Source organism: Trachemys scripta, chromosome 7, assembly GCF_013100865.1.
Source record: "Trachemys scripta elegans isolate TJP31775 chromosome 7, CAS_Tse_1.0, whole genome shotgun sequence".
NCBI lineage: Eukaryota > Metazoa > Chordata > Testudines > Emydidae > Trachemys > Trachemys scripta.
The window spans coordinates 115,454,551-115,480,214 of record NC_048304.1 but is presented as its reverse complement, the minus strand read 5'-3'; the positions used below and the strand labels follow the sequence as shown (position 1 = coordinate 115,480,214).

Here is a 25,664-nt window from a genome sequence, read left to right as displayed (position 1 = left end):
ATGGGCTACTGCCGGACATCATATAGCGCCCGCTCACTGGGGCAGACTGCAGTGTAAAAGACATTCATCATAGGCACGGTTGGGTTTGGACCTGCTGCCTTTGCCTACCCCTGGGCTGCCCTCTGCAACCCCCAGTACCCGTTGGCCTTCTGCTAGGCCGCAGCCTGGGGCTTTCCAGGCTGGAGCTCCCCAGCTCCTCTGCCTTTCCCCAGCCCTGCTCCACTCAGGTACTCTGCTCAGGTCCCTGCAGCCAGATCCATCTCCCCCAACAGCTAGAGAGACTGCTGAGCTCCTGGCTCCCAGCCTCTTATATAGGGCCAGCTGAGGCCTGATTGGTGCGTGGCCCAGCTGCAGCTACTTCCCCCATCAGCCTCGTAGCTTTTTCTTTGCCCCAGCCCTCTGACAGGGCTGTTTTAAGCCCTTCCGGGCAGGAGTGGGTGACCACCCCGCTACAGTACGGTACCAATCCTGCATGCCCAGGGCACATGTGTAACACACAGTGTCTTCAATGGGCATTCTGAATGAAGAAGGCTCGTTAGGCTGGCCTTGCAACCTCTACTCACATTCACTTCCTCTTAATTGTGAAGGCCTTTATCTGAAGCAAACACAACAGGCTTAATTTAGAGTCTTTATTTAAAATTGATTTATAAAAATGTACAGATATTGAACGTTAAAAATACACAAGGATGGGAGTATCTTTATAAACATTCATTATTTTCTACAAAGTGCCTAACTGCACAATACTGTAGCAGCCCAAACTGGTCCTCTGTTACGGTGTAAAGTTTGCAGATATGTGAAAACATTAGTGTTACAACCCCTCAGCTCTCCCTCCCAATGCAACAACCTGCCCTCAGAATTTACACAGTGCCACATGAACTGATGTCATCCCCTTAGTCATTTCTCAGAAACGCTCGATTTGGTACTGAAATGACAGAAAACTCCACCTCCTTTGAAATGAATTAATACCACCTTAATTCAAACGTCCTCTTGTACCTTTAGTAAAATGGGGTGGTCTGTTCCCCATTTTAAAGGCCAGTGTCATGCATCTGGACATTAGACGGATATCAGAAAGAGTGTATGATTCTGACACACTGGTAATAATCATGGTTCAGTTTCTTTCCTTGAGCTCTGCAACATCCTAAAGCCATGTCATGCAAGTAAAAGATGGCAAAGAGGAGTGAAACTCAGGCTGTAATCCAGCACTTCAGCATGTGCCGAACTTTAAGCATCTGAGCAGTCCCAGTGAAGTCAATGGGACCATTTAGGTGCTTAAACTTATGAAAGTCCTTAAGTGTTTTACTGGATAGTTTGGTGGAAAGCAAATTCAGGTTATTTTGGAAAATTATTCAGTGTCAGACACATTTGCAGTTTTTTTGAAAGTGTAAGCTAGGAGAAAATAGGCGAATGGTTACATAGGAAAGTTAGGCTCACTTGGGGAAGAATATGACCGTACTCTCTCTTGCAGGAGAATGGCAGCTTGTTTCTTCTCAAAGAGGCTTCATAGAAAAAGGAAGGCTAGATAAAAGTCCTGGGTAGTTCAGTCCCTCCCCCGGCACACGTCCTTTGGAACGTACATTCTTCCCTCTGCTGAGTAGGCTCCATCTTCCAGTCTCTAAAATGCTTCTCCATCATGTTTCTGGCTCTCCAGTCACCGACATTTACAGTGGGGATGATTTTCTGTGGCTTGAGCCACTGGACAAATCGTTTCATTTCTAGGTAACTGCTGTGTTCACTGTAAGGAATCCCTGTAGCAAAACAATGCAAAGGTACCTCAGGCAGTCTGCTTCGCTGACTAAAACTATTTTTGCAAGAAACAAAGAAATACTTAAAAAGAATATTTTAATTAAATGGAGATTTAAACTTTACTCCAAGGATCAAGTAAAAATCCAGACTTCATTACTGGAAGGATTAACTAGGATCGATCTACAGTGTCAATCATTAGTGCAAATTCGGTGACCCCAGCTACTTTGTGGAGTGACAAGAGGAGAGATTTTCTAGGAGATTTAACTCCATCCATAAATTGTTTGCCAGAGACTGCACCAATAAGAACAGAGGAAACAGGCTGGTACCGACAGAAGCTCTGCAGCAGGCACAGGGTCTTTCACATGAAGCCATATATGGAGTGAAATCCTGGCTCTGCTGAAATCCCTGGCAAAACTCCTATTGAGTTAAATGGGAATAGCGTTTTACCCATGGAGTCTGTGTCTGTCTTAAAGCCATTAGATCAAACTGTTTTTTTGAGAGAGGGGCATTAGAGGAAACAGTATTTAAAATCTGCATTTACAGTGTTCCAGACTGGTCAATTCTTAAGACTTATGCTGGAGACATTTATCTGCTCAGCTTCTTAGCAGAAGTGAAACCAGTAAGTGGATAATATGATGAACAGTAAGAGGTGCTAGAATAAAATGTATGCAAACAATCCACACAGAACTAAATGTACTGAGCCATTTATAGTGCATGTACCATATATGGTGATCTTTCCCCTGGTCTGAGGTTTGATATCTGCCAGAGCGTGACATGAATCGGAGTACGTCCATCCAGTGGGCCTGAAAGCCAGAACTTGGTCAAACTTCTCTGAGAACTTGTTTAAGTGGTTCTGCAAGCCCTGTTAATAAAAAACAGCACATTCATGAAGACTATTAAAGACCATCCCCACCACCACCACAATGATCCAATCGTCTAAAAGGTTTTGGGGTTTGGAGAGGGGAACATTGGAGATTAAACTATATTTTTGTACAACATTTTAATGGGCACTTTCCCATTTTTTTGTTTTAAATGCCAGCTGGCTAGAAAGCAGTTATGATCAATACTTAATAATTAAATAGCACCTTTCAGCTAAGGACCTCAAAATGCTCTACAAATGCAAACAAATACTATTAGCTCTGTGTTACCGATGGGAACTCTGATGCTCAGAGAGAGTAAGTGACCCACATAAAACAACACAGCAAGTCACTTCCTGTGATATGTATCGAGCCTCCCTTGCTTAGACCACTAGACCATGCTTCCAAAAACCAAACTGAACATGACCTGAGGAAATAGTTTCTCATCTTTTAACTCAACTGACTCCAAAGATCTGACCTGAAAGTCTCATAATTTGCGTGAGGCAGCCTTCAATTTTGTTTATGGGATAGCAAAAGAATAAGGATCAGAGAGGGAGAGGAAGAAGTGTAAGGAATCTTCAATCCTACATTGGCATAAAGAGAAGTCAGAAATAGGAAATCAGTTTCACATGTGTACTATAGATATCCACCTTGTCCATTTGAAAGCCCTACAAAAGATTTTAGATTTCAGAACTGTTAACAACAAGCCAGGAGCAGGAAGAAGAACACAAGATAAATAACGACTGCTTAAAAGAAAAGAGAATAACTGAACCTGCAGATGCTGCAGAGTTTGGGGAAAGGGAAGTGAAATGCTCTCACCAGCAGCACCATGGTGCCAGTAGAAACTCGATAGCAATATTCAGAACTACCAAGACAGACACATTTGAAAATAAAGGACCATAAATAAATAAGTACACTCTTTATTCAGTAATGGGAGCTATGGCCCGTCTTCAAAGACTCCATTTACCTAGTACAGTGGAAAAGGTTAGGTTTCATTAAGATGGCAATCAGAAGCCTAAAAGGACTATATCTGCCCATCATGATTCATTTGTAAAGAGACTGACATTTCTTACTGCAACTCTTCATAAGATTAATACACATGCATTATACTTGCCCCTCCTGTCTTAATAAAAACCAAGGACAGTACATGCAGTTCCAGTAGAGATGAACTAAAATTCAGTAGAACAATTATGAGATTAGCCTGCTCTCAGATTTTGTTATGTGTTTATTAATTGGGTACAGACTGTTAATTTTTAAGGGTGGGATTTTCAGTCTGATTGAAAGTCAAATGTGCTTCTAAATCACGTAGGTTATGTCTACACTGCAATAAGACACCCACGGGCTGGCCTGTGCTAGCTGACTCAGGCTCATGGGGCTTGGGCTAAGGGGCTGTTTAATTGTGTTGTAGACGTTTGGGCTCGGATCTTCCTACCTCCCCGGGTCCTAGAGCCTGGGCTCCAGCCCAAACGTCTACCCTGTAATTAAACAGCCCCTTAGCCCGAGTCCACGAGCCTGAGGCAGCCGATACAGAGCAGCTGTGGGTTTTTAACTGTCATGTGGTATCCTTAGACTCTTCTGAAAATCCCACCCTAATGCCTGTATATTACAGTCGCACTCCATTGTGGTAAGTCATGGATAGAATACATACAAAGACACAGTCCTGGCCCTGAAAAGCTTGTGCTCTTTGAAATTCTTCCACTATGAATTTAAATGGAAAAGGTCTCATGATTTCACTGTTACAAACAGATGCTTGTGATGCAAGGGGAATTCTTTTAATGTTAATATTTTTAGGGGGGTGGGGGGAGAAAGGCTTCCTTCCTACAAGAACATGGCGAACTTCAGAGCTTCTTCATAAAGAGTTAAACAAGAAACATTCATACGCTTTTAAAAAATTCCTCAGACCTTCAGTCAATATTGCTCCAAAACCTTCATCCTTTTAAAATGGAAAATATAATTCATTCCTCAATCAACCTCCTTCAATCACCATGACAGCCTGTTATCTACTATTTTGCTGAAGTCAGCAGTAGTATGTGCAAATGGATCCCATAGGGTATGAGAAGGCTCAAACATGATTAAATGGTTAGTTTACAATCAGCCCTGACAACACTTCCATGCAGCTTGCTTATTCAAGAGCAGATATTCATCAGTATTTAAATGATCCCAGCATTTTTTTGTAGTCAAACAAGCATTCCATTGAAGTAACCAGTCTCTTTGAATTATCCGTTTGCCCTTCTTTTCACACAGCAAATCCATTTGCATTACTGGAGCAATTAATCTATTTTATTCTTCCTTTGCTTTCAAAAACAAAGCTTTGCACAGTAAAGGATTTGGAAAAAGGACATCCAGAATGTGAACCTGTACCCTGCATCTTGCCTCCACTTGATATAATGTCTGTAAATAGTTTTATTTTAATATCTAACTTTGATTCCTCTACTGGTCTCAAGAAAATGCTGCAAAATTACTAGTTAATATTTGACCACACTCACCCAGTACCAGGCTGAAAGCCGTCGTAACTGTAACAACTACAAATAGAGAATATTGATTTGAATTCTGCTCTTTGACTTGGATAACAAGCAGAGATGCTATTTATAGGGCAAAAAGGGTGTGCTTGCTTCCCAGATTTGGGTTTGTTTCTTTGGTACACTCTTTGATGCAATGTGACTTGCCCTTCCTGGTCTAGCTTGGGGTTTTTTGTGAGAACTATTATTCAATGTATGTAAAGCTTTGTAGATAAAAAGTTATATATACACACTCTACTGGGGCAATTACAGCCCCCACCTTCAATGCTGTAATGGTCATTAGTGCAGATCTGCTGTACAAAGAAGAATGAACCCAGGTAGGGAGAGGCAGGGCCGGCTCCAGGGTTTTGGCCGCCCCAAGCAGCCAAAACAAACAAACAAAAGCCGCGATCGCGATCTGCAGCGGCAATTCGGCGGGAGGTCCTTCACTCCCAGGCGGAGTGAGGGACTGTCCGCCGAATTGCCGCCGAATACCTGGACCTGCCGCCCCTCTCCGAAGCGGCCGCCCCAAGCACCTGCTTGAGAAGCTGGTGCCTGGAGCCGGCCCTGGGGAGAGGGATACACACTCTCTGCACAGCACAGAACTTAGCTGACAAGTGTGGAGCCCAAGGAAGGGCATATGGCAGGAACCTGTTTGGGATGCACTGGAGCCACAGAAGTCTACTTCGATCCTTAGCCCTGCCACTGAAATTTCTAGTGCCCAGCCTGCTACTTGACCTATTATTATTAGGTCATAATCATAACTAGTACAGAACCTTAGAGTAGTGATATTTGTCTGCTTCAGGTCTAGGCTGAAGATACTTATATTAAAACAATCTTTAAACTCTGGTCACTGTTTAGGAGAAAGGGAAAGGGATTTCTGTGTTTTTTTATGATTAGCCAAGTGTCTTTAGATGAGTAAGGTTCTCTGCTGAATCAACGTAGCACTATAAACCATACATGGAGATCTAAACTACATACTGGCAAATAATTAAGTAGCTTGTTCTAAAATGAAAAAAAAAGAACCTGTTTTGATTATACTCTTGGAAATCAATATGGGAAGAAGGCGCAGAGGCCAAATAAATTGAAATCTGCAATTAAGCAGATGTACAAAAGTGTTAAAAAAAAAAAAAAAAAAAAAAAAAGAAAAGGCACAACTTACACACACTTCCGATTCTTTAGTTTGGGAATCGGGGAGAGTGAATAAAAAGTAAGATATACAAGAGAAAGCAAAAACGCTAGGGAGCAATTTGAGATTAGAAAAAGGGGCTGTGAGGAATGACGTGAAGAGCGCATGAGTGTGTATGACTTGCACAGTGCAGCTACAAAGTATCAGAATATTTATCAAAAAGAAATATCAGTTATCCCTACAATTATATTTAAAAGAAAGTATGTTTCCTAATAAATCTGTGGAATTTTACTGGGAGGCTGGCATTTTGGAAGGAAGTGAATGTGCCTACTCTGATTTCTACAGAAGACCTGTGAGTGAAGAAGGAAGTCAGTGAATGCAAGACTCTTTCATAACACTGAGCTCATTTTTGTTACCCCACTCCGAGTACCATCTCATGGATAACTTTGTTCCAGGCAAGTTTTAAAATATTCAGTTTGAGAAGAGGCAAAATCTGACTTGACTGAGTGGAAATAAAAGCCAAAGCCATCCGGATTTGATCCAGGGAACCTCCAGCTGTGGAAACACGGAACTGTTCTTCAGAATTGCACAATTTTATTATGATCTATCCCCTTACACTAACCTTCAATCATGGAAAACCTGTTTAATTCTTAGAGCTTCTTTTTCAGTTCTTTACCTGGAAGCAGGTTATTGGGGAGGCATTAACCGTGCAAGTGAGAAGAACTGCAACACAATCCCTAAAATTGACAAGACTGTAACTTCTTTGCAGCCAGGACAGTCTTTTTGTTCTGCGTTGGTACAGTGCCTAGCACAATGGGGCCCTGGTACATAACTGGGGCTTCTAGGCACTGCTGCAATACAGAAGAAATTGCAATAGTGATATGTGTCTCTTAGAAGCCAGCTGATGTTTGAGATCACAGATGGATTCAAAACATAAATTAAATGCTGAACCTGAGCTCCTGACTGAGACAATTTCCCTAGTGACTTCACAAGCTTTGTAGGTTTCTTAGCTAGCACAAAGCTTTAGTTATCAGAAATCAATGGAGGAGAGTAACAATATCAGGACTGGTCCCTAAATAGGGCTCGGAACTGAACAAAATGCATATCAAAACAAGATGTGGGGCAGACCTAGAAATCCTGATATAGGGCTAGGATGGCCTAGTGAATAGGGCATTGGACTGGACTGGGAATTCCTGTGTGACCTTAGACAAATCAACTGGTTTCTCAGTTCCCCATATGTAAAACTGGGATAATATTTCTATAACTCACAGTGTGGGTTCACGGATAAAACCGATTAAAATGACGGTGTGGTGTACAAATGTTTCCATTTATTTTACATGACTGTAAAATGACAGTAATGAGGGTATACAAGTAGCCAAATTTCCCAGGTAACGAGTCTGCAATTCAGGACAAAGGTTGCTCAGCTGAGCATGAAAAAATAAAAGAGGAAGAACCACCTGGGTAAACAAATGTATGCTGTATATAAAAATGACATATTTATTATTCCTAATCCAAACAGACTATCAGATAACAGCTGATTTATTGTTTACAATATTATTCTTTTGAGTTTCACACATTTACTAAACAGACACCAGGTTAATGCTACATGGGCTCATCCTTAAGCATTTAACGCCTGTTCAACTGAGTTTGTGATCTCCATACATCTTAACGACATCACTGGCACCCAGACACTCCGACTCCAGCTACTGGCTTCACTGAAAGCCTATCACATTGGCAGATCTAGATGGTTCTTTTGTTTGGGGGGGAAAAGTAATCCTCATAATGGTAACTGGAAGCCACACTGAGGTGACAGAAATGGTAAAATGACATGTCTGTAACTTGCATACTAAAGGGACAGAAGGATGGGATTTTAGCAGGAAGAGCATCTAAAAAGGATGATGAAAGATAAAAAGATTCTCCCTCCAAATGTTTTTTCTTACATTTTCTGGTTGGTTGTCTTTCCTGTACAGCCCTGGCCTTTTCCCTCCACCCCACAGTGTAACTTATGGCAGGGGCTCTCAACCTTTCGCTTTCTGAAGAGCCCCCAACATGCAATAAAAACTCCATGGCCCACCTATGCCACAACAACTGTTTTTCTGAGCCAGGGCCGCCATTGGGGGGCAACAAACAGGGCAATTGCCCAGCACCCCACGCCACGGGGGCTCAGGCTTCAGCTTCAGCCCTGGGTGGTGGGGCTCAGACTTCGGCTTTCTGCCCTGGGCCCCAGTGACCCTAATGCCGTCCCTGCTCTCTAGTTTACTTTGGCGGACCCCCTGAAACCTGCTCACATTCCCCCAAAGGGCCACGGACCCCCAGTTGAGAACCTCTGACTTATGACACTATGTGTGTTTCTATCTATCTATCTACCTAAGTCACTTATATGGCCCACATCACTGGAGTATGAACACCTCACAGTCTCAATGTATTTATTCGTATAACCCCCCTATGAGGTAAGACAACAGTATCATCATTTTACAGATAGAGAATGAGGCACAGAGAGATTAAGTGACTTGCCCAAGGTCACATTGGCAGTCTGTGGCACCGAACCCAGGACCCCAGAGTCCCAGATTAGCATCCTCATCACTTCCTCTCTGTTTTATATCACCTTTAGACATGGTCCAATTGTTCTGTTTTTATTTCTTTTTCAATATTGCCCTATTTAAAGGATAGACATATTTGTCTATACACTATGCATCTTTCATGACATGGAAATTCCCTGATATTCAGTCAACATAACTTACTATCTGTACATTAACATTATGGCGTAATGTAGAATTTACCAACTTCTCCTACAATTAAAGGGTGCAATGTATCTCAATTAGCAAACAACAAATAGAGAGCTCCCCCCATCTGTGCTGACTGCCTGTTGTTGATCTGCACTTTCAAATCTACTTCCAAAATGCACGGTTTTCCCGTTCTCCCATTCTCCCTCAACGTATATGCTCTGATAAAATCAATGCAGACCTATAAACTCACCTTTAATCTGCTTTTTATGGGAGTCAATATTCTAGCTTTTAAATAAGAAGGGGGAACGAAGCTTCTTTTAAAAACTAAAATAAAACTAAAACAAAAACATGTTTATCTCTTCCATCATCTATGAATACTTCTGAAATGAAGCCTCTGAGATCATATCATAACCCCCGCCTCCCCACCGCTCCCAGACAGGTACCATTCTTGGCAGTCTAGCACAGAGGCTAAGTACTAATGGGCAAAGAAAATTAGATTCTCTCTAAGTATATAGGCTGGGCAGTGCAGAGGACATTAAATCACTGTACCTGTATTATGGACAGAAAATATCCTCTAGATTACTAAAGGCAAACACCTTAGCAGAATGAATTTTTATCTTTCACACACACTCATGAATTACCCCCAATAGAACTTGAATATCTCTTTGGAAAACAGATGGTACTTGATTCCCTTGTATAAAACTTGTACGCAAAAGTCAATTTAACAAAAAATAACACATCTGTCTAAAATCCTTTTACTTACTATTGTTACAAGTAACACCCAATATTCTTACAACTGAAAGATGGGAATTTATTCCTTCTTCAGTTTGATCATGATGTTCATTTAACTACATTTTGTGTCAGTTTCACTGTTTCTCATATAGTCCATTTCCTTCTGCGGTTTGTGCAGGTCTTCCACACAGCAATAGAGGAAAGAAAAACGGTCTAAAATGAGGAAATGTGAATGTAAAGCCATAAAAACTGGCACTGGACCCAGGGGCATGTGTCATAGCTGAAATGACTTTAAAAAAAAAAAAAAAAAAAAAAAAACCACAAGATTAAAATATTTTGATTAGTTGTCAAGTTGACAATATCTCTTTACTAACTGCCTCAAAAGAGAGGAAGTCTGAGGAAAAAAAACCCTTCAGTCCTTTTTTACAACACACAAATTAATGGAAAAAAAGAAGCCAGGGACTAAGTGTCACAGTATATTAATTGTTAATAGGAGAGACGCTGCAATCAGTAAATAAAACCTACTTCAAAAAAGGCCACAAACAGCAAGCCTTTGAACAAGTCTCATCTAATCTTGTTCCATGAACACTACATTAGAGTGAAATTATACTTTCTGTGCATTATGTTTGGAGCCTGTTATTAATGTTTAATTGCATCTCATTTTCAATGTGTTGCTATATGTCAAAACATCACTAAATAAATATGATCTGACAGGTGGCAAAAAGCGCCAAAGACACCCTATTGCTGTTATATCATCCAAGCTAAAGTTAGTCAACAGGTGCAGATGATATTTTCTACACTTACCTTAAAATTAATTTGCATCATGGGAAGAAGGTGAAGCAAAGTATTGTTCCAGTCCATGGTGATGAGGGAATTAACAGCTGCAGACTCTAAGCACTGCAGTGTTTTGTATTTATCTTGGGACATGCTCACTTTAGAGCCCAGAACTTGAGCAATTGCTGTAGGGTGAAAGGGAAAAGATCAGACATGATGAAGAGACAGTTTGCAAATAACAAAGATTTCCATTGTTGTTTCTGAGATGTTCCTGATCATCTCACTGATTCAGTGATCACCATTACAAAAATCCATGCTTGCCAACAAAGCTATTTCATATTCTAAAATATATAGAGGAGAACTGTGATAACTGTTGGCAAACACTGATTGCTGTACTGTAGCTTCAGAATTATTTGCAGGGAGAGGAGTAGTAAAAGTATATTAATAGGTTACCAATCATACCTCTTCAATAATATATTGATGTTCAAGGGAGCAAACTGACATTTCTTTCTAAGACGCTAGAACCTGATACAGTTCTGAAGAAGGGACAAACAACCCATGTTAATGATGGCCTGAATTTCAGTGAGAGAAATTCTAGTACCAATGACTTTGAAAATCTTTTTAAAAGTACGAATGTTGCATGGCTGTCTGCTCTACAAAGTACAGTCAGGTAATCACTGTGCTGATTTAAGCCTGGGGCACAACAGGTTTCCTTAAAGACAGAAAATAGCAGAAAGATGCAGTTAATGGCTGGGAAAGTTTTTAATAAATTGTTCATTTGTATGACTTGCTTCCATTTTAGAGGGAAATACATATCACCCTTGGAAACAAGTGCTAATAGAATTGAAGTTTAAAAATAATTACATTTCCTTCACTGTGTTACTAATAGCACTTGAAATTATTAAAATTGAAAACAAGTTTTATAATCTCACCACTGATGCTGGGTTGTTGTTTTTTTTAAAAAGTAAACTATTGGCACTTCACTTTGTATGGTTAAATAAATCAGATTGCTTAGTTTCACTTTCTGTGTGGAGCCACTTTGTGCATTCTATGCAATGGCACAACATGGTTTGGTTAAGTTTGCAAACATGGCAGATGAATGTTTCAATCAAACTTGTTTTTAGTTGAAATTTTAAAAACTTATTGACATTTTAAAAAATTAATATTAAATTTTAAAATGTACTTTCTTTTAGGGCTGTCAAGCAATTAAAAAAATTGATCGCGATTAATTGCACTGTTAAACAATAACAGAATCACTTTCTGGTGATATTGTAAATGGCAGCATTATCTCCCACAAATGTAAACACACTTGTTTGTCTTAGCGATTGGTTGACAAGAAGTAGGACTGAGTGGACTTGTAGGCTGTAAAGTTTTACATTGTTTTGTTTTTGAGTGCAGTTGGGGGGGGGGTGAGAATCTATATTTGTAAGTTGCACTTACACTATAAAGAGATTGCATTATGGTACTTATATGAGTTGAACTGAAAAATACTATTTCTTTTGTTTACCACTTTTACAATGCAAATATTTGTAATAAAAATAATATAAAGTGAGCTCTGTACACTTTGAATTCTGTATTGTAATTTAAGTCAATATATTTGAAAATGTAGAAAAACACCCAAAAATAGTTGCTAAATTCCAGTTGGTATTCTATTGTTTAACAGTGCAATTAATCGCAATTAATTTTTTTTAGTTAAATCGTGAGAGTTAACTGCGATTAATCAACAGCCATACTTTCTTTTGCTATCCACAAAATCTAAATGTTGAGCCTAAGCTACCTTCATGCATACTTTAAGGTAATGCTCATTTTACATTCATTCAGAGATGAATATATTCATTTTGATTTGATATGTCCATTTACACACCTAGAAAGACCTTTTCTTTTCCAATGGAATAGGTTCCACAGACGACCAATGTACGTGGGTTTAGAGTTACTGTCTCAAAGGCAGTGTTGATAGCAAACTGGATAACCTCTTGTTGAGAAGGAAAAGTATATTCAGGACTGCAGTATCTAATAAATGGAAATTGGATATGAATATGTAATAGAGCATAATACAGGAGGCATCCTACTTTATAAGTAGGCTTTGTCAAAAACTGCACACAACAATGACATAAGTTATTCGTCAATATCAATTCAACTTATTATTTACTTATTAAAAATCATGGTGGCATATGGTAATTTTTTAAAGATTAAACTTTAATCTTTTTCAATAAATACATTTTAAGTTATACTATGCACACTTTTCTATATGCACATTTAAGAACACTGCCAATATTCACTCATCTGACACTATGACTACTGAAATCTTTCCCTCTTTTGAGTACTATTTTTATAAAGCTGGATGTTTGTGTCACATACTAATTACATCCATAGGTCTTATTTTTTGGCATGCACATAGTTGTCATATAAGGCATTATTCATTCACAGTAATAGAATATGGGTCAGAAAATGAAAGAATTGCAACTGGGCATTAGTCATTATCTATTGAAAAACAGTTTCATATGGATGAATCAACGACAGGTCTAATGAAAAATTGGACAACTGACCCGAACATTTAGCAGCCTTTCATTGTTTGAATGTTTGTTTCTTGCATTAAGGGCCTGACCTGTATAAAGCCAGTTTCAATTTTATAAACCTCTGCTTTTACAGGGACAAATGGCACTCAGAATTGAATACCACTTATGATTAGTTTGGCCACCTCAAATGAATACTGCAAAAACCTTTATGCCACACACAATGATTATATCCCTATTTACATAAAGTCAACAGACATTATGTAAATGGCCTTTTAACAAATATCTTATTTCTTTACATACCACTCATCTGAGTTAAGTGAGTATCAAAACACAATGTCACTCATATTATTAATTTTTTTAGATATAAAGTACTATTATTGGACACACGGTTGTTGTTGGGACAGGGAAAGAAGGATATACTAGCTTACGTAGTATCCAAGTACAGGGTGTGAATCTTTCGACTGATCAGAAGAGGACATTGCTCCATAGAAGGATCTGCCCTGAAGTCCCCAGTGTGTAGCATGACAGTTCCATTGGGAAGGCAAAAAAGGATCATTGTGGCACCTGGACAACTAGGGGGAAAAAAACAACACAACATATTCTTACTTCCACAGTATCAGGGGGTAGCCGTGTTAGTCTGTATCTACAAAAACAACAAGGAGTCTGGTGGCACCTTAAAGACTAACAGATTTATTAGGGCATAAGCTTTCGTGAGTTCACCACCAGACTCCTTGTTGTTTTTACTTCCAAAGTGGCATCCATTACCACACAAACTACACTGCTTTCAAGCAGTAGTGGAGATAAAGCCTGGTAAAGCACAGATAATCAGCCCCACGCATTGGCAGATCGAGACCGAGAAACTCCTGCTTTCTAATGCTAGCTATGCCACCTTCTTGTCTCACGACCATGAACAAACCACCACCTCTCACGTGTCTCAGTTTCCCCATCTGAAAAATGTGGATATTAACTGCCCACAGTGCTATTGGGAGATTAATATCTACACGGGATTTTGAAGTTGTGAAGTGCTATTTAAGTGCAAAGTTTCATCCGTTTTCCAATTCCAGTGAAGCTAAAAAAATAAACCCCTGTTTAAGTCCTATTAATAGGCTACAATTTTTAGGTTAGATGGACAATGGGAAAACAACTACACCTTACAACTAATAAAGCATGGGCTGCCTCTTGTGTTGATCAGTCTTTCAGCACGTGTGGCACAAATGATGTCCCAGGCCCATCTTTTTATGTTTATCAGTCTCTCTGGTCCAATATGAATTGGAAATGGCAGACTGGGGAAAGAAGAGGCATTGTTATGATTTAGGAAAAATAGAAATTGAATAATTGAAGGTGCCATCTTCAGTGCTGTGGGAGTTGGTGCAATATTTGCTTTGTAAGTTCTCTTTACAGATTTTAAACAATTTATTGTGGGGTAGGTACCATTCCCTGTTTGCTATGATTGCAGTGAGTCCATTGCTCCTCGTGCAGCTCCTCACCAAAGTTAGTTTGTTTTGCAGGGCAGACACTCAGACTGGGCAGCCAAAATAGGAGTATTTTGGACATGAGTCATATACAGAAGTTTAAAAAAAAAAAAAAGGGAAGCACTGGCCATAGATCATAGCTTAGAAGACAGAGATGGTAAGTGCTCCAAAAACTTGAACTTTATACCTATAGTTTATACTCCTTTTAAAATGAAGGGGGAAGAAAACACTGAAAAATGTCCAAATTACATAAGCTGCAAGGCTTCTTTCATTCCCAGCAAGCGTTTTCAAAGGACTTGCAAGGAATCTTATCTTTCAACCATAAACAAGTCCTAAGATAAGTATTATTCAAACCAGCTGTAACAGAGTTCTGCATTTAAATTTATATACTAAAAAGAGAGGACTTTTATTCCAATACACAAATAAGGTGCCAAGAGGCAAAATGATCAGAACTCAGGACTGAAAGCCAGGAGCTACCGAATTCTAATCCTAACATTACCAAAGACTGTCTACATGGCCTTGGGCAGTTAAGGTCTGGCCCTGCACCACTGAATTCAATAAAAGCTTTGCCAAAGATTTCAATGGGAACAAGATCAGGTTTTTTTAGAGCCGAATTTTCAAACTGTCAAATGATTTTTGTGTCCAGCTTGAGATCCCGTGGGCCTGATTTTCACTATCTGAAGATCCCATTGTCATCAGCAAACTGTAAAGTTCTTAACATCTCTGAAAATAAGGCCCAGCGTGCCTCACATTGGGCATTAAAACTGAAGCACTCAGAATCTGGACCACTTTGGAAACCCTAGTCCTAAACCTTGCTGTGCTTCTATTTTCTTACCTACTTCAGAGAGGTGTTCTAAGTATCAATCAGGATTAATGTCTGTAAAGAAATGTGAAAATTAAAGCACTCTGTATCACTAGCATCTGGATATCTTGATGACGAGCTCATTACAAATGCACAAAGTATTTTTAGGGTAAAATTTTCAAAGGAGCCGAATTCCCATTCTTAAAAGTAACTTTGGCACTTAGAAGACTAAGTCTCATTGGCATTCAATGAGATTATAAAATAAATATATGGAGATGTACCTATCTCATAGAACTGGAAGGGACCCTGAAAGGTCATCAAGTCCAGCCCCCTGCCTTCACTAGCAGGCCCAAGATTTACTCTCCTATGTCCCTAACTCACTTTCGAAAACAACATTTATGCTCCTTAAGCACTTTTAAAAAAATTATCCTTAGTCTTCCGGATCCACTGAAGCCAAAAAAATCATGAAGGTATAAACCATTTCTAAACAATAATTTATCTTTGACATTCACTATTTGCAAATGGTATATATAATTCAGCTGCAAAGATACATACTGATTGGCATCAAGCAGGACCACTTTGATTCCATTCACTATACACTCTGTATCCATTGGCAATGTATGGACATACTGTTCTTGCACTCGAAGTTTACTCTTCACCAAGTTGCCAGTTATCTGCAAAAGAGAAAGAGTTTAGTACTGAGGGCTGGTCTACACTACATAGTTAGGTTGGCATAAAGCAGTGTATGTTGACCTAATTATGTCAGTGTCTACGCTACAGCCTTCCTTCGGCCGATGAAAGTACCCTACTATATTGACATCATAACTCCACCTCCACCAGAGGCTTATGTCGGTGTAGTCAAGGCGACACAGTATCTGTGTAGACACTGTGTCCCTTACACTGGTGTCTTGTCAATTTCAGGGTAGGAGAATGGACCCTGCTCCCAGCTGGGAGCCAGGGCAAGAAACCCTGGCAGCTTCCAACCCTGCTCCCAGGTGGGAGCCAAGACGTGTAATTGACAAGGCTGCCCACCTCCCAGTTGGGAGCGGACCGAAAAGTTGGGGCAGATGGACCCTGCTCCCCAGGGCAAGAAGCCCTGGGCAGCTTCCCATAGCTCCTGGCAGGGAGGGGAGAAGCCCCAGGAGGCTTCCCCTGCTTCCAGTGGGGAACAGGGAACAGAAGCGGTGGGCCATCTAACAGGAGCCCACAAGCCTGTGGGGCAGCCGGGCTTCCTGTAGGGAGCTGCCAGCAGAGCTGAGTGACTGGGCTCTCAGCTCCCCACACTGCCCTTCTTAGGTCGGTGGAAGCGCTCCTGGTGAGGACACGCACCCCCAACCCAAGGAGAATAGCGTGGACATGCACCACAGCAGTAATTACTGTGGTGGCTGTAAGTTGACCTGACTCTACAACAGACTTTCTGCCTGCTTGTAGGAAAAGCAATCTGTATGCCTCCACATCCCAATATCGATACTTGTTTATATTACAGGGATGGTGCGTAAGATTCTTTAAAGATATAAGCATTGTGGAATTTCTAAATATTATTTAATTTTATTAGATTATATTGTAAATATTTAGAAGGATCTCAAAGCCACAGAGCACAATGTGTGCATGATGAAAGATTATGGCTCCAACACTGGCCTGTGCTTCAGCCTCTTATAACATCTGCTATATCTGGGTTACAGAAACTCCTGGGTAGGGGGAGAACCTCTAGTCCCCTCACGTACTTCCTTGCGGCTGGCTCAGGAAAGAGGATCTAATAAGGCCTTCCTTACATCTGTCTGATCCATCACTACTATAACAGCTCTTTGGAGTTGTTAGCAACTGGTGCTAGTTACAGCAGCCTCTGGGATACCGGCCTGATACTTCCTTTATCCAAATTAGCCATGCCAAATGCTCCTCTGCCACAGTAGAGGTTCTGGTTCTATATCCATAGAATCTGAACACTGTATTCTTTTGGTTTTTGTTCATAGTTGCATACCGATTTGGTAATTATCAAGTAACCCTAGGAAATCTTACCTTATTACAATAGATTGGAAATGTAAATTTTTTTGTTAGGCCAGTATAATGATCAGAATGGAAATGAGTGAGGAAATAGGCTACGCAGCCTTCGATTTCTCCATACTGAAATGCATCAACTGTAAAACCAGTTCCTACAACATAAATACAACAGGAGCAAGTCAATTAATATGCATGGAGAAGCTACAGCCAGTTAGTGGTCAGATTTTCTTTTCTTTTAAGTAGAAAATGCATTAAAATAGTGAATTCAACAAAAAAGGAGTATGTGAGAACAAATGCAACTTGCAGACATGAGCATTATGCAAACAGCAAGGAGAGAAATAGCTTCACTGATTAAAGTCATAACTAAGCAAACTAAACAATCTTCAAATACAGCCATCGACATATTCCTCCCCGACACATTCCTCTTCAAATACAAACATTGACACATTCCTCCAACAATACCTGTTGTTCATCTGCCATCCTACATTTCAATTATACCTAATAAACTGAGTAAACATACATCTGTATTCAAAATGGCATTTCTGAAATGCTTACACAGTGCAAGCTTCCCAAAGCACTGACTATGTATTTCACTTCCAATCTGCACCATGCCAGTTCCATACATATAAGACTCTTGCTAAATGTTACTACTATTAGCAGGCAATTGACCTGGGTTCTTAAAAAAATCTCTATCTGCTGATGATTATATATCATAGATTTGGTATTATATATTTAAATGAGTTGTTATTTCTCATGATAAAAACAGATGTAAGGAGTCTTTTCTATTCTCTGCAAACGAGAAATCAATAATGTAAAAAAAAAAACTATCAAATTTATTGGCAGACATTTTCTTTAAAATTTGATTATATATTCCAAAAATCACCAAAAATTTCATATAATTGTTCTCCCGCCATTCAACCCATTAAGATGTATCCATTTGAAAAGTACATTTCCAAGTTATTTGAAAAATTATAGAAAATAAAATCAGAAATATTTTGCATACAACCAATGTGGTTCAAAACAAAAGCCAGACAGGCAGCCAAGGAAACTGACAATTATACTGTAGATATGGGGCCCGATCCTGCAGACTGGTACATGCAGAGGATCCGCAGGACTTAACTGACATCATGGGGCTCCTCACAAGTTTAAGGGTCTACCTGCATGCATCAGGTTGCTGGATCAAGGTCACAGACAGTAGGCTACATGCTTAGTACATTTACTACCCCAACTCCCATTTTCCGTGTATCTTTATCCAGGATTCCAGAATCAAAAAGCACAACTAAGATGATCCTTTGTTGGTGATCTGAAATCTGTGAAATTTAAACTTTTCAAACTATTGATCAGTCTTCCTTATACTTTGGATAGTTATTTGAGGAGATTTTGGTAAATTCTGAGCTGTTTCTTTAGCTTTAGAAAGTATTTTTTAAGAAGGCTACTAATTAATACTGGAGAATATCATTCTAGTGTAATACTATACCTTAAACACAAAATGAAGCTCAATTAATGTACTTGGTCTATGGTAAAGTAATTGCAAGAGTGACAAACATTTTGTTCTATAAATGGCTATTAGCCAACCTTTCTTATGGCTTCAAAATAAGTTATGTAAAAGTTACAAGTGATGAATTAGACAAGGCAAACATTAGCTGAGAGATTTGAAAAGATAGGATTTAGGAGCATAAGTCTCACTTTCAAAGGTGCTCCTAAATCCCTTAGATGCTTTTGAAAATCTCCCCCTTAGGTGACCTGCCCTGTAAAACATAATTTAAGTCAAAAAGTTTATTTTTCTAGCAGTATCTTTAAAAGATTATATTTTTACAAAACTATTTCCTTCTTTCATTGTTGCTCGCTCATAGAATGAGCCGCTGTAATCTTGTAAATGTCTATGGCCCTGATCCCTACTAACTTCAAAGGGGGTCCACCCAAGTGGAAATCATTAAAGGATTGGGGCCTAAAAGGTTTTTTACATTGAAACAATAAAAAAGCCTCGTATTAAAATGAGAAAAAAAGCTATATCCACTAGACGGTTCTAAATTCAACCATTAGAATTAAAAGTCACAATTACTTCTCACCTGGTATCTTCTTATAAAAGGGACACTTTTTGTTTTTTGTTCCTTCTTCGGTAGAAGATGATTCTCTAAATCTTTTTCTCCAACTTCGCTTCACACCAGATGTTGTATCTACACAGACTCCATTTTTATTTGAATTTTCTGTGACCGCATCTATGTCCCCCACAGATCCTTCAGCTTTTCTCTTTTGTTGTCTGGGCCTCTTTCCATTGGGAGTTATAGGACTTGAGGCTTGTGTTCCCTCACCAAAATGTTTCTTTCCTTTGTTCTCTTCTTTTGCTTTGGGTTTTAACCCAAAGAAAACACCAATGTCCATTTGTTTCAGTTCTTTGGCTGAAATAGATTTGGTTTTCATATTTGCAATAGAAACAGATGGCAGCGTTTGAGAGATCCTACTGGGAAGGGGTACAGCCGCTGTATTAGGAAGACTTCCTTCTTCCTCTATTACTGGCTGTGAACTCTTCTGGTATAATGTAGTTCCACTTGTGTTAGTAGTCATTTTATTTCTATTGATTAGGAAGTTACTAGGTTCCTTCGAAACTTCACTTTGCCTTGACAGAAAAGATTTACCACCTTCTTCTTTGACTTTCAATGACAATGATGGATCACCCACAGCCAAGTTTGCATAATCCAAATGGCAAGCATTAAAATCTTTTAGCTCCAAATTACCTGTATTAGAAACAGAGGCACTGAATGTTGGCCAATCAAATTCCTTCTTAGTTATCTCATAATTAAGGGAAAGAGAGGATTGTGCAGTCAGTGCCCCTTGTGGGTGTTTTAACTGATTAGCAGCACTTCCTGAATTAGAGAACATGTTGTTCATGTGCTCCTGAGAAACAGGCTTAACAAAACCATCTAAACTACTCAGTCCATTCAATTCTTCACAAGGTTCATTTTGTATTATGAAACCACCTAGCTTAAGGCAGCCATACCTGTGTACTTGCTGAAGTGGAGAACAATCCAATTTAGTAAACAACATACAGCTAGATTCCTCCTTTTTGGTGCTCTCATCTTCAGAGTTCTGGGTGTGAAATAATCTCTTTTGTGAATTTTTTACTTTCTTCTCCTCCTCCTCCTCCTCCTCCTCTGTTTCCTCTTCATTTTCCTCATCAGTATTAAGTGGAGAGTAGGAAATTTCACACTCACTGAAGTCAGCTTCTGGAAGTAGCAGCTTTAACTGATTAGAATCATTCTGACTATCCAGATCTCCACTAGCTTCGCTTCCTTGAGAAAATGGAAAATCCAAAGAGTCAAGCTGGCCATTATCATCTGCAGACTGTGTAAGTAGAAGAGTCTGTTGGGGCTTTAGAATGTTTGTGGAAGACACAGTATTTACATTGGTTACATTTGGAGATTTTGCTTGTGTTGAACTCTGTATCACCAATGTATGATCCTCATTTGAGGCATTTCTTACATTCCTGGTCAGTTTCTCATGCTGTGAGGTTCCATCCACAAGGCCTGAGAAACAGCTTGAGTTAGTAGCATCAGAGCATGTGAACTTTCTCTCTGGGCTATATGTTGAAGAGCTGACAAAATAATCCCCTGCTCTGCTTGTAGCAAGTATGAAATGGGTATAGCGCTTGTAGTGCGATGGAATGGTGGAAGTGCACAGTAGACCATCAGGACACTCTAAGGAAATAAACAGAATAACAAACTCTTGATACCCTGTCAAAAGGCATTTTTAGCACAAACAAATACAGTGATTTTATATTAATGTTATGGCATAACTGCTAAAAGCTTTTCCTTATAAATAGAGTTGTCTGAGGCCAGCGCCAGGCCTGAGCTATTCTGAATCACAGCAACCTGACATTCTACCTCATAGTTATCAGCTGGGATACAATGAACTTTTAAAAATGCTAGTGAAACTATCATCAGTAAATGTTCATTGTATGTTCAACGTTATGAAATAGTCAGTAGCTGTCTCTCTTTTTTTGTTTAACATTGTCACAGAATGTTGAGGTCCGTGTCTTACTAACCTAATCCTTTGGAGAATGTTAGGATTAGTAGCTAAATCAGTGCCAAACAGCAAGATTCTACAGCTGTTACTTTACAGCTGGAAGTAAGGTGACAGATATATCTGCCTACAGTTAAAACTATAGAAAAACTAAGGGCTCCATTTTCATAAAACAACAGTGACTTCAAACATCCCTTCAATAAAAGAAAAAGATATAAGAAAAGGGGCAGTCTTTACTTTAAGTTAAAGTTTCCTGGCTGTGTACTTCTTGTTTTTCAAACAAAAAGAGAGATATTAAAATCACAGATTAGGTTCCCGGAAGATTTACAAGGTCTCCATGGATCCATGAAAGCACTGGATCTCATCACATAGAACTGTATGTCAGAGGGTCCCAGTTCCCTTGCTCCCACTCCTCTCCCATACTAAAATAAGTCCGTGATCTCTTGTGTTCTCACAGCAGACCTAGTCAATGTAGGGTTGCTAAAGTACACAGGCCCTGAGACTAAGGTTTGAAATATATCAGCGCCAGTCTTTGGTAGACCGAGCATTCAAATCTTGATTTCAGCTTCCAAATTTTGTAAGTATCCTGGAAAATCTGACAAACGGCGTGGGCCAATGTTCCTCCCCACCCCAAGAAGAGGGGCTCTGTGGCAGAAGGAAGCAAAAAATTCACTATGGATTGAGACCTAAGTGTCAGTGGTTTAGATCTCAAACCTGTGAGATGCTGAACAAGCAGTACCCTCAAGACCTTCAACTCCTATTTCAACCCAATTAGAGTTGAGTGTAACACCTCTAAGATTGGACCTTCAATCTTTATCAATGCTTCAAAAAAAGAGATCAGACAGCCCCATATCTGATAAACAATGCTGATAAACAATTAATAACAACATTGTAATAGTCATTCCAACCATACTATACTTTCTCTCAGATGCCAAACTGATGTGAGGTTCTATACTACTAAATCTGACCTAAATTTCAAGCAACTTTCTTTGAATAACCTTTACAATCTATTTGAATGGGCTATTTCTCCTCACCAGAGCCTTACCTTTTTCAGTGGATCCTTGAGTGTCCAAACATTCAGTAACATGCCACCGAGGTGTCTGGGCTAACAGTAAAGAGAAAGGCATCTGGCAGCTTGGGCAGTATCCATCATAAACTGGCCTTGCATTTGGTGTGGTTTGTTTTTTGTTACAAGTCCTGCTTCGCTTTGTTGGTGTAGTTTCACTTTCCTGGGACTGCACAATATGGTCATCTTTAGATAGATTTAAGTTCTGGTCAGGGTTTATAAGTGGTTGAATACATTTCTGTCTTGGTCCCTGTTCAGTTTTCTTAGACTGGTCCTTGTTTTCAAATGTTTTTTTATTATTCCTACCTCCACTTCCTTTTGATTTGCACTTCCCATCATTTGCTTTCTGCACAGATGTAGAGACGTTCACTGAATTGTTATTTTGATATACTGACTTTGGTTTCCGAATGGATTTGTACTCCCAAATATCTTCTTCCAACCCATCATTTTCAGACATGGCAAAATAGCAACACATCAAATATTTTCCTCAGCTTTACACAATAGTATTTCAATGTTCCTAAGTCTGGGGATTGTTCTTTTAATGCTTTTCCTTTTTAATTTCCCTAGACCTGAAGCTGAAAGGCACTTGAACTCCATTTGAAATGTTACATTGGGCCACAAACTGGATAGCTATCACAGATGGGTCTGAAAGGCCATGAGCTCTAGTTTTAAAAGAACTCAGAGGAGGATTGTATAGTTTAGTGCTATTGTTAAATCAAATTAAAGTGGATCATAGGTGTACTTATTTGTAGAAGGAGCCATTTGCTGCAGTTACTGTTCTTCCACTGGAGCGCTGTAGATAATCACAGACTCTGGAAAGCCATGTTAGAGGTTGCAAATCCACATCTGACAGAGATTCCTTCCAGGGCCTTGCGGGCCTGAAAGGTGGGAGCTTGAAAACAAATGAGATTTTAATGTGTATGTGGTTGACCACAGAACAAAAGCAGTATGAGGCAACAGACTAAATTTTTAAATTAATGGAGATATCCCATGTCCTAGAACTGGAAGGCACCTTGAAAGGTCATTGAGTCCAGCCCCCTGCCTTCACTAGCAGGACCAAGTACTGATTTTGCCCCAGATCCCTAAGTGGCCCCCTCAAGGATTGAACTCACAACCCTGGGTTTAGCAGGCCAATGCGCAAACCACTGAGCTATCCCCCCCAAATCTGAGTGACTTTATGGAGCAGATCCAACTCCTGCTGCAGTCAGCGGCAAATCTTCCATTGACTTTAAGGGGACTTGGATCAGGCCCTGCCTTTGGTCCATTCACACATCACACTTGTAGTCTTCTGCCTCAAAGGCACCTCTGGGCTCAGACGGCCAGCACAACAGTGGAGGGGCTGAAAACTGACCCAGTGGGAGGAGACATCCCCCATCTGGGCCAAGGCTGGGGGTCTGGAATACTTAGGATGATAGCAAGTGTGAAAAATCAGGACACTACTTTTTGTGAGGGGGGATGGGGTGTATCATTGCATATATAAGGTAAATCCCCTAATCAGGGGTGAATTAACGCCCAGGCTCACGGGCCCAAGGGCCTCAGCCATTTGGGGGCCCCCCACAGGAGCACCAGAACCTGGGTAGAAAGGGGAGGTCATGGCACTGGAACTGTGGCCCTGCCCCCTGCTCATCCTCTTCCCTCCAAGGCCCCGCCTCCTGGTCAGGCCAGAAGCTGGAGCCAGGAAGTGGTAAAATCCACCCAGGACCCTCCACCTGTCTGAGCAGGGGCCAGAGTGCCCAAGAGCAGCCCTTGGCCTGTGTACCCACCCCCTGGGCATGCTGTTGCCAGTGGGACCCAGGGGCAGGGGCTCTGGTACGGCCTCCTGCCCCCACCCCAGAGCCTTTAGACGAGCTCTGCGGGGAAAGGAGGCCCTGCCTGGCCTTGGAGGAGGAGGCGGGGAACCCCGGAAAGGTCACAGGCAGGGAGGGCTCCTGCTGCTACTAGCCTGGCCTCAGTGGCCACTGCACACCTGGGCTCGCTGAGTGCGAGTGCCTGTGCCTGGCTCCCGCTGGCAGGCTGCCCACACCAGCTGCTGTCTGTGCTTTGTGCCAGAGGCAGCAACCACGTGTGGCACTGCTCCTCCTGTCACCTTTTGCCTGAGGCTTGCAACTGGGGGGGGGAAGAGTTGCCCCCCCCCAAACTGCACCTATGCCACCACGGCGCTGTGCCTGCCTGAGGCTACTACGCCCATGTTAAAAAGTGGACGGGCATAGCCCCCTTAGGTCTCCCCCAGTTCTGGCACCCCCTGGGCCCCCAGGGTGTGGGGGACCCAACTGTTCCGGGTGCCCAAGGCCCCAATAAATCTTAATCCACCTCAGCCCCTGATGGCGGGATGTCTGGTGTCCCTGGGCACAGCCCCGCCGCCCACAGCCTGACCCACTGCCACAGGAGCCAAAGCCCCAAGGTACTTGTCCCGGGTGGGGCCAAACCGCGCACCCACCCCTGCTTGTCCCCCCTCCCACAGCCCCTGCAACAGACCTTCCACTCCCTCCCGGCAGCGTCGCCCTATCCGCTGCCGCACATTCCATCCTACTGTATAGCTCCGCTTTCCGCTTCTCCCAAAGGGAAGGGGGACTCAATAATAATATTCGAGGTCGTTTTAATCCTTGCGTTTTTCACGTTGCTTCCATCATTTTGCCCCCCAATAACTGGCTGACCAAATGTGCTGCGTCGAATCTGCTAGGCCGAAACTGCCACTCCCTCGGATTTTTTGTTTGACGAATATGCTATTGGGAATATGAAGGGTGTTTTTAATCTTTTCAAAAATTAAACGTTTGTTTTGCTTTAAAAATATATGAACTTTTTATTATTTTAAATGATTTTTTAAAGAAAAATCCCCCGTTTGTTGTTGTTCCGATCGTCCGAAGTAATGGAAGGTGTGGGTGTCGAATATGCTGAGAGAAAAAGGCAGGTTAGTAAACAGTGTCTGTTCCTCGAGAGCCGACCAGGCAGGGAGACAACATGGCGGCGGGTGGCGGCCTCCCTGGGCTCCTGCCTGCCCAGACCCAGCTGGAGTATGCCCTGCTGGACGCCCTCACCCCTCAGGAGAAGGACAACCTGGTCTACCAGTACCTGAGGAAGGTGGACAGCTGGGAGCAGGACCTCAAGGTCCCCGACTTTGGAGGAGGTGGGTGAGAGGCGAGGGCTGGGCCCTTCCCCGGGCCGGTGCCACGGGGAAGCCGCTGCCATCGGACTGCGAGGCGGTGGGGTGGCACCCTACTATAGCGCGACATCGCCATGCAGCTCTGGGGTGTTGTCACCTCCCTTCCCCCCCAAATTGCCTCTGGCACTTGCCACCACGGCCCTAGGAATCGCACCCAGAGAGTTGGGCTGG

General features: G+C 41.2%; 2 protein-coding genes across 2 annotated transcripts in view; one reads left to right on the top strand and one right to left on the bottom strand.

Moving 5' to 3' along the window:
• Positions 1-615: 615 nt before the first annotated feature.
• On the bottom strand, positions 616-25,317 carry DCLRE1A (DNA cross-link repair 1A). The gene is made up of 10 exons (XM_034777846.1): positions 24,809-25,317; positions 22,313-23,225; positions 19,317-20,942; positions 17,266-17,399; positions 15,805-15,923; positions 13,404-13,547; positions 12,324-12,469; positions 10,490-10,644; positions 2,464-2,605; positions 616-1,745 (listed from the first exon to the last, which is right to left on the bottom strand). Exons 2-10 carry the CDS (start codon positions 22,806-22,808, stop codon positions 1,516-1,518), a joined length of 3,192 nt encoding a protein of 1,063 aa, XP_034633737.1. The 5' UTR covers positions 22,809-23,225; positions 24,809-25,317; the 3' UTR covers positions 616-1,515.
• Positions 25,255-25,664, top strand: part of NHLRC2 (NHL repeat containing 2) — a 61,034-nt gene continuing 60,624 nt past the window's right edge. The window contains exon 1 of the mRNA XM_034777847.1: positions 25,255-25,457. Coding sequence (XP_034633738.1) covers positions 25,292-25,457 — 166 coding nt within the window. The 5' untranslated portion in view covers positions 25,255-25,291. The remainder of the gene's footprint in view (positions 25,458-25,664) is intronic.

Excerpts from the sequence above, each read along its gene's own strand:
- DCLRE1A (XM_034777846.1), bottom strand. The coding sequence starts at position 22,808 with ATGTGTTGCTATTTTGCCATGTCTGAAAATGATGGGTTGGAAGAAGAT. Across the intron at positions 2,606-10,489 it reads TGATGCAAATTAATTTTAAG|GGCTTGCAGAACCACTTAAA; the intron begins GTAAGTGTAGAA and ends TTTTATTAACAG. Across the intron at positions 1,746-2,463 it reads GGGAAAGATCACCATATATG|GGATTCCTTACAGTGAACAC; the intron begins GTACATGCACTA and ends GTTTTGCTACAG.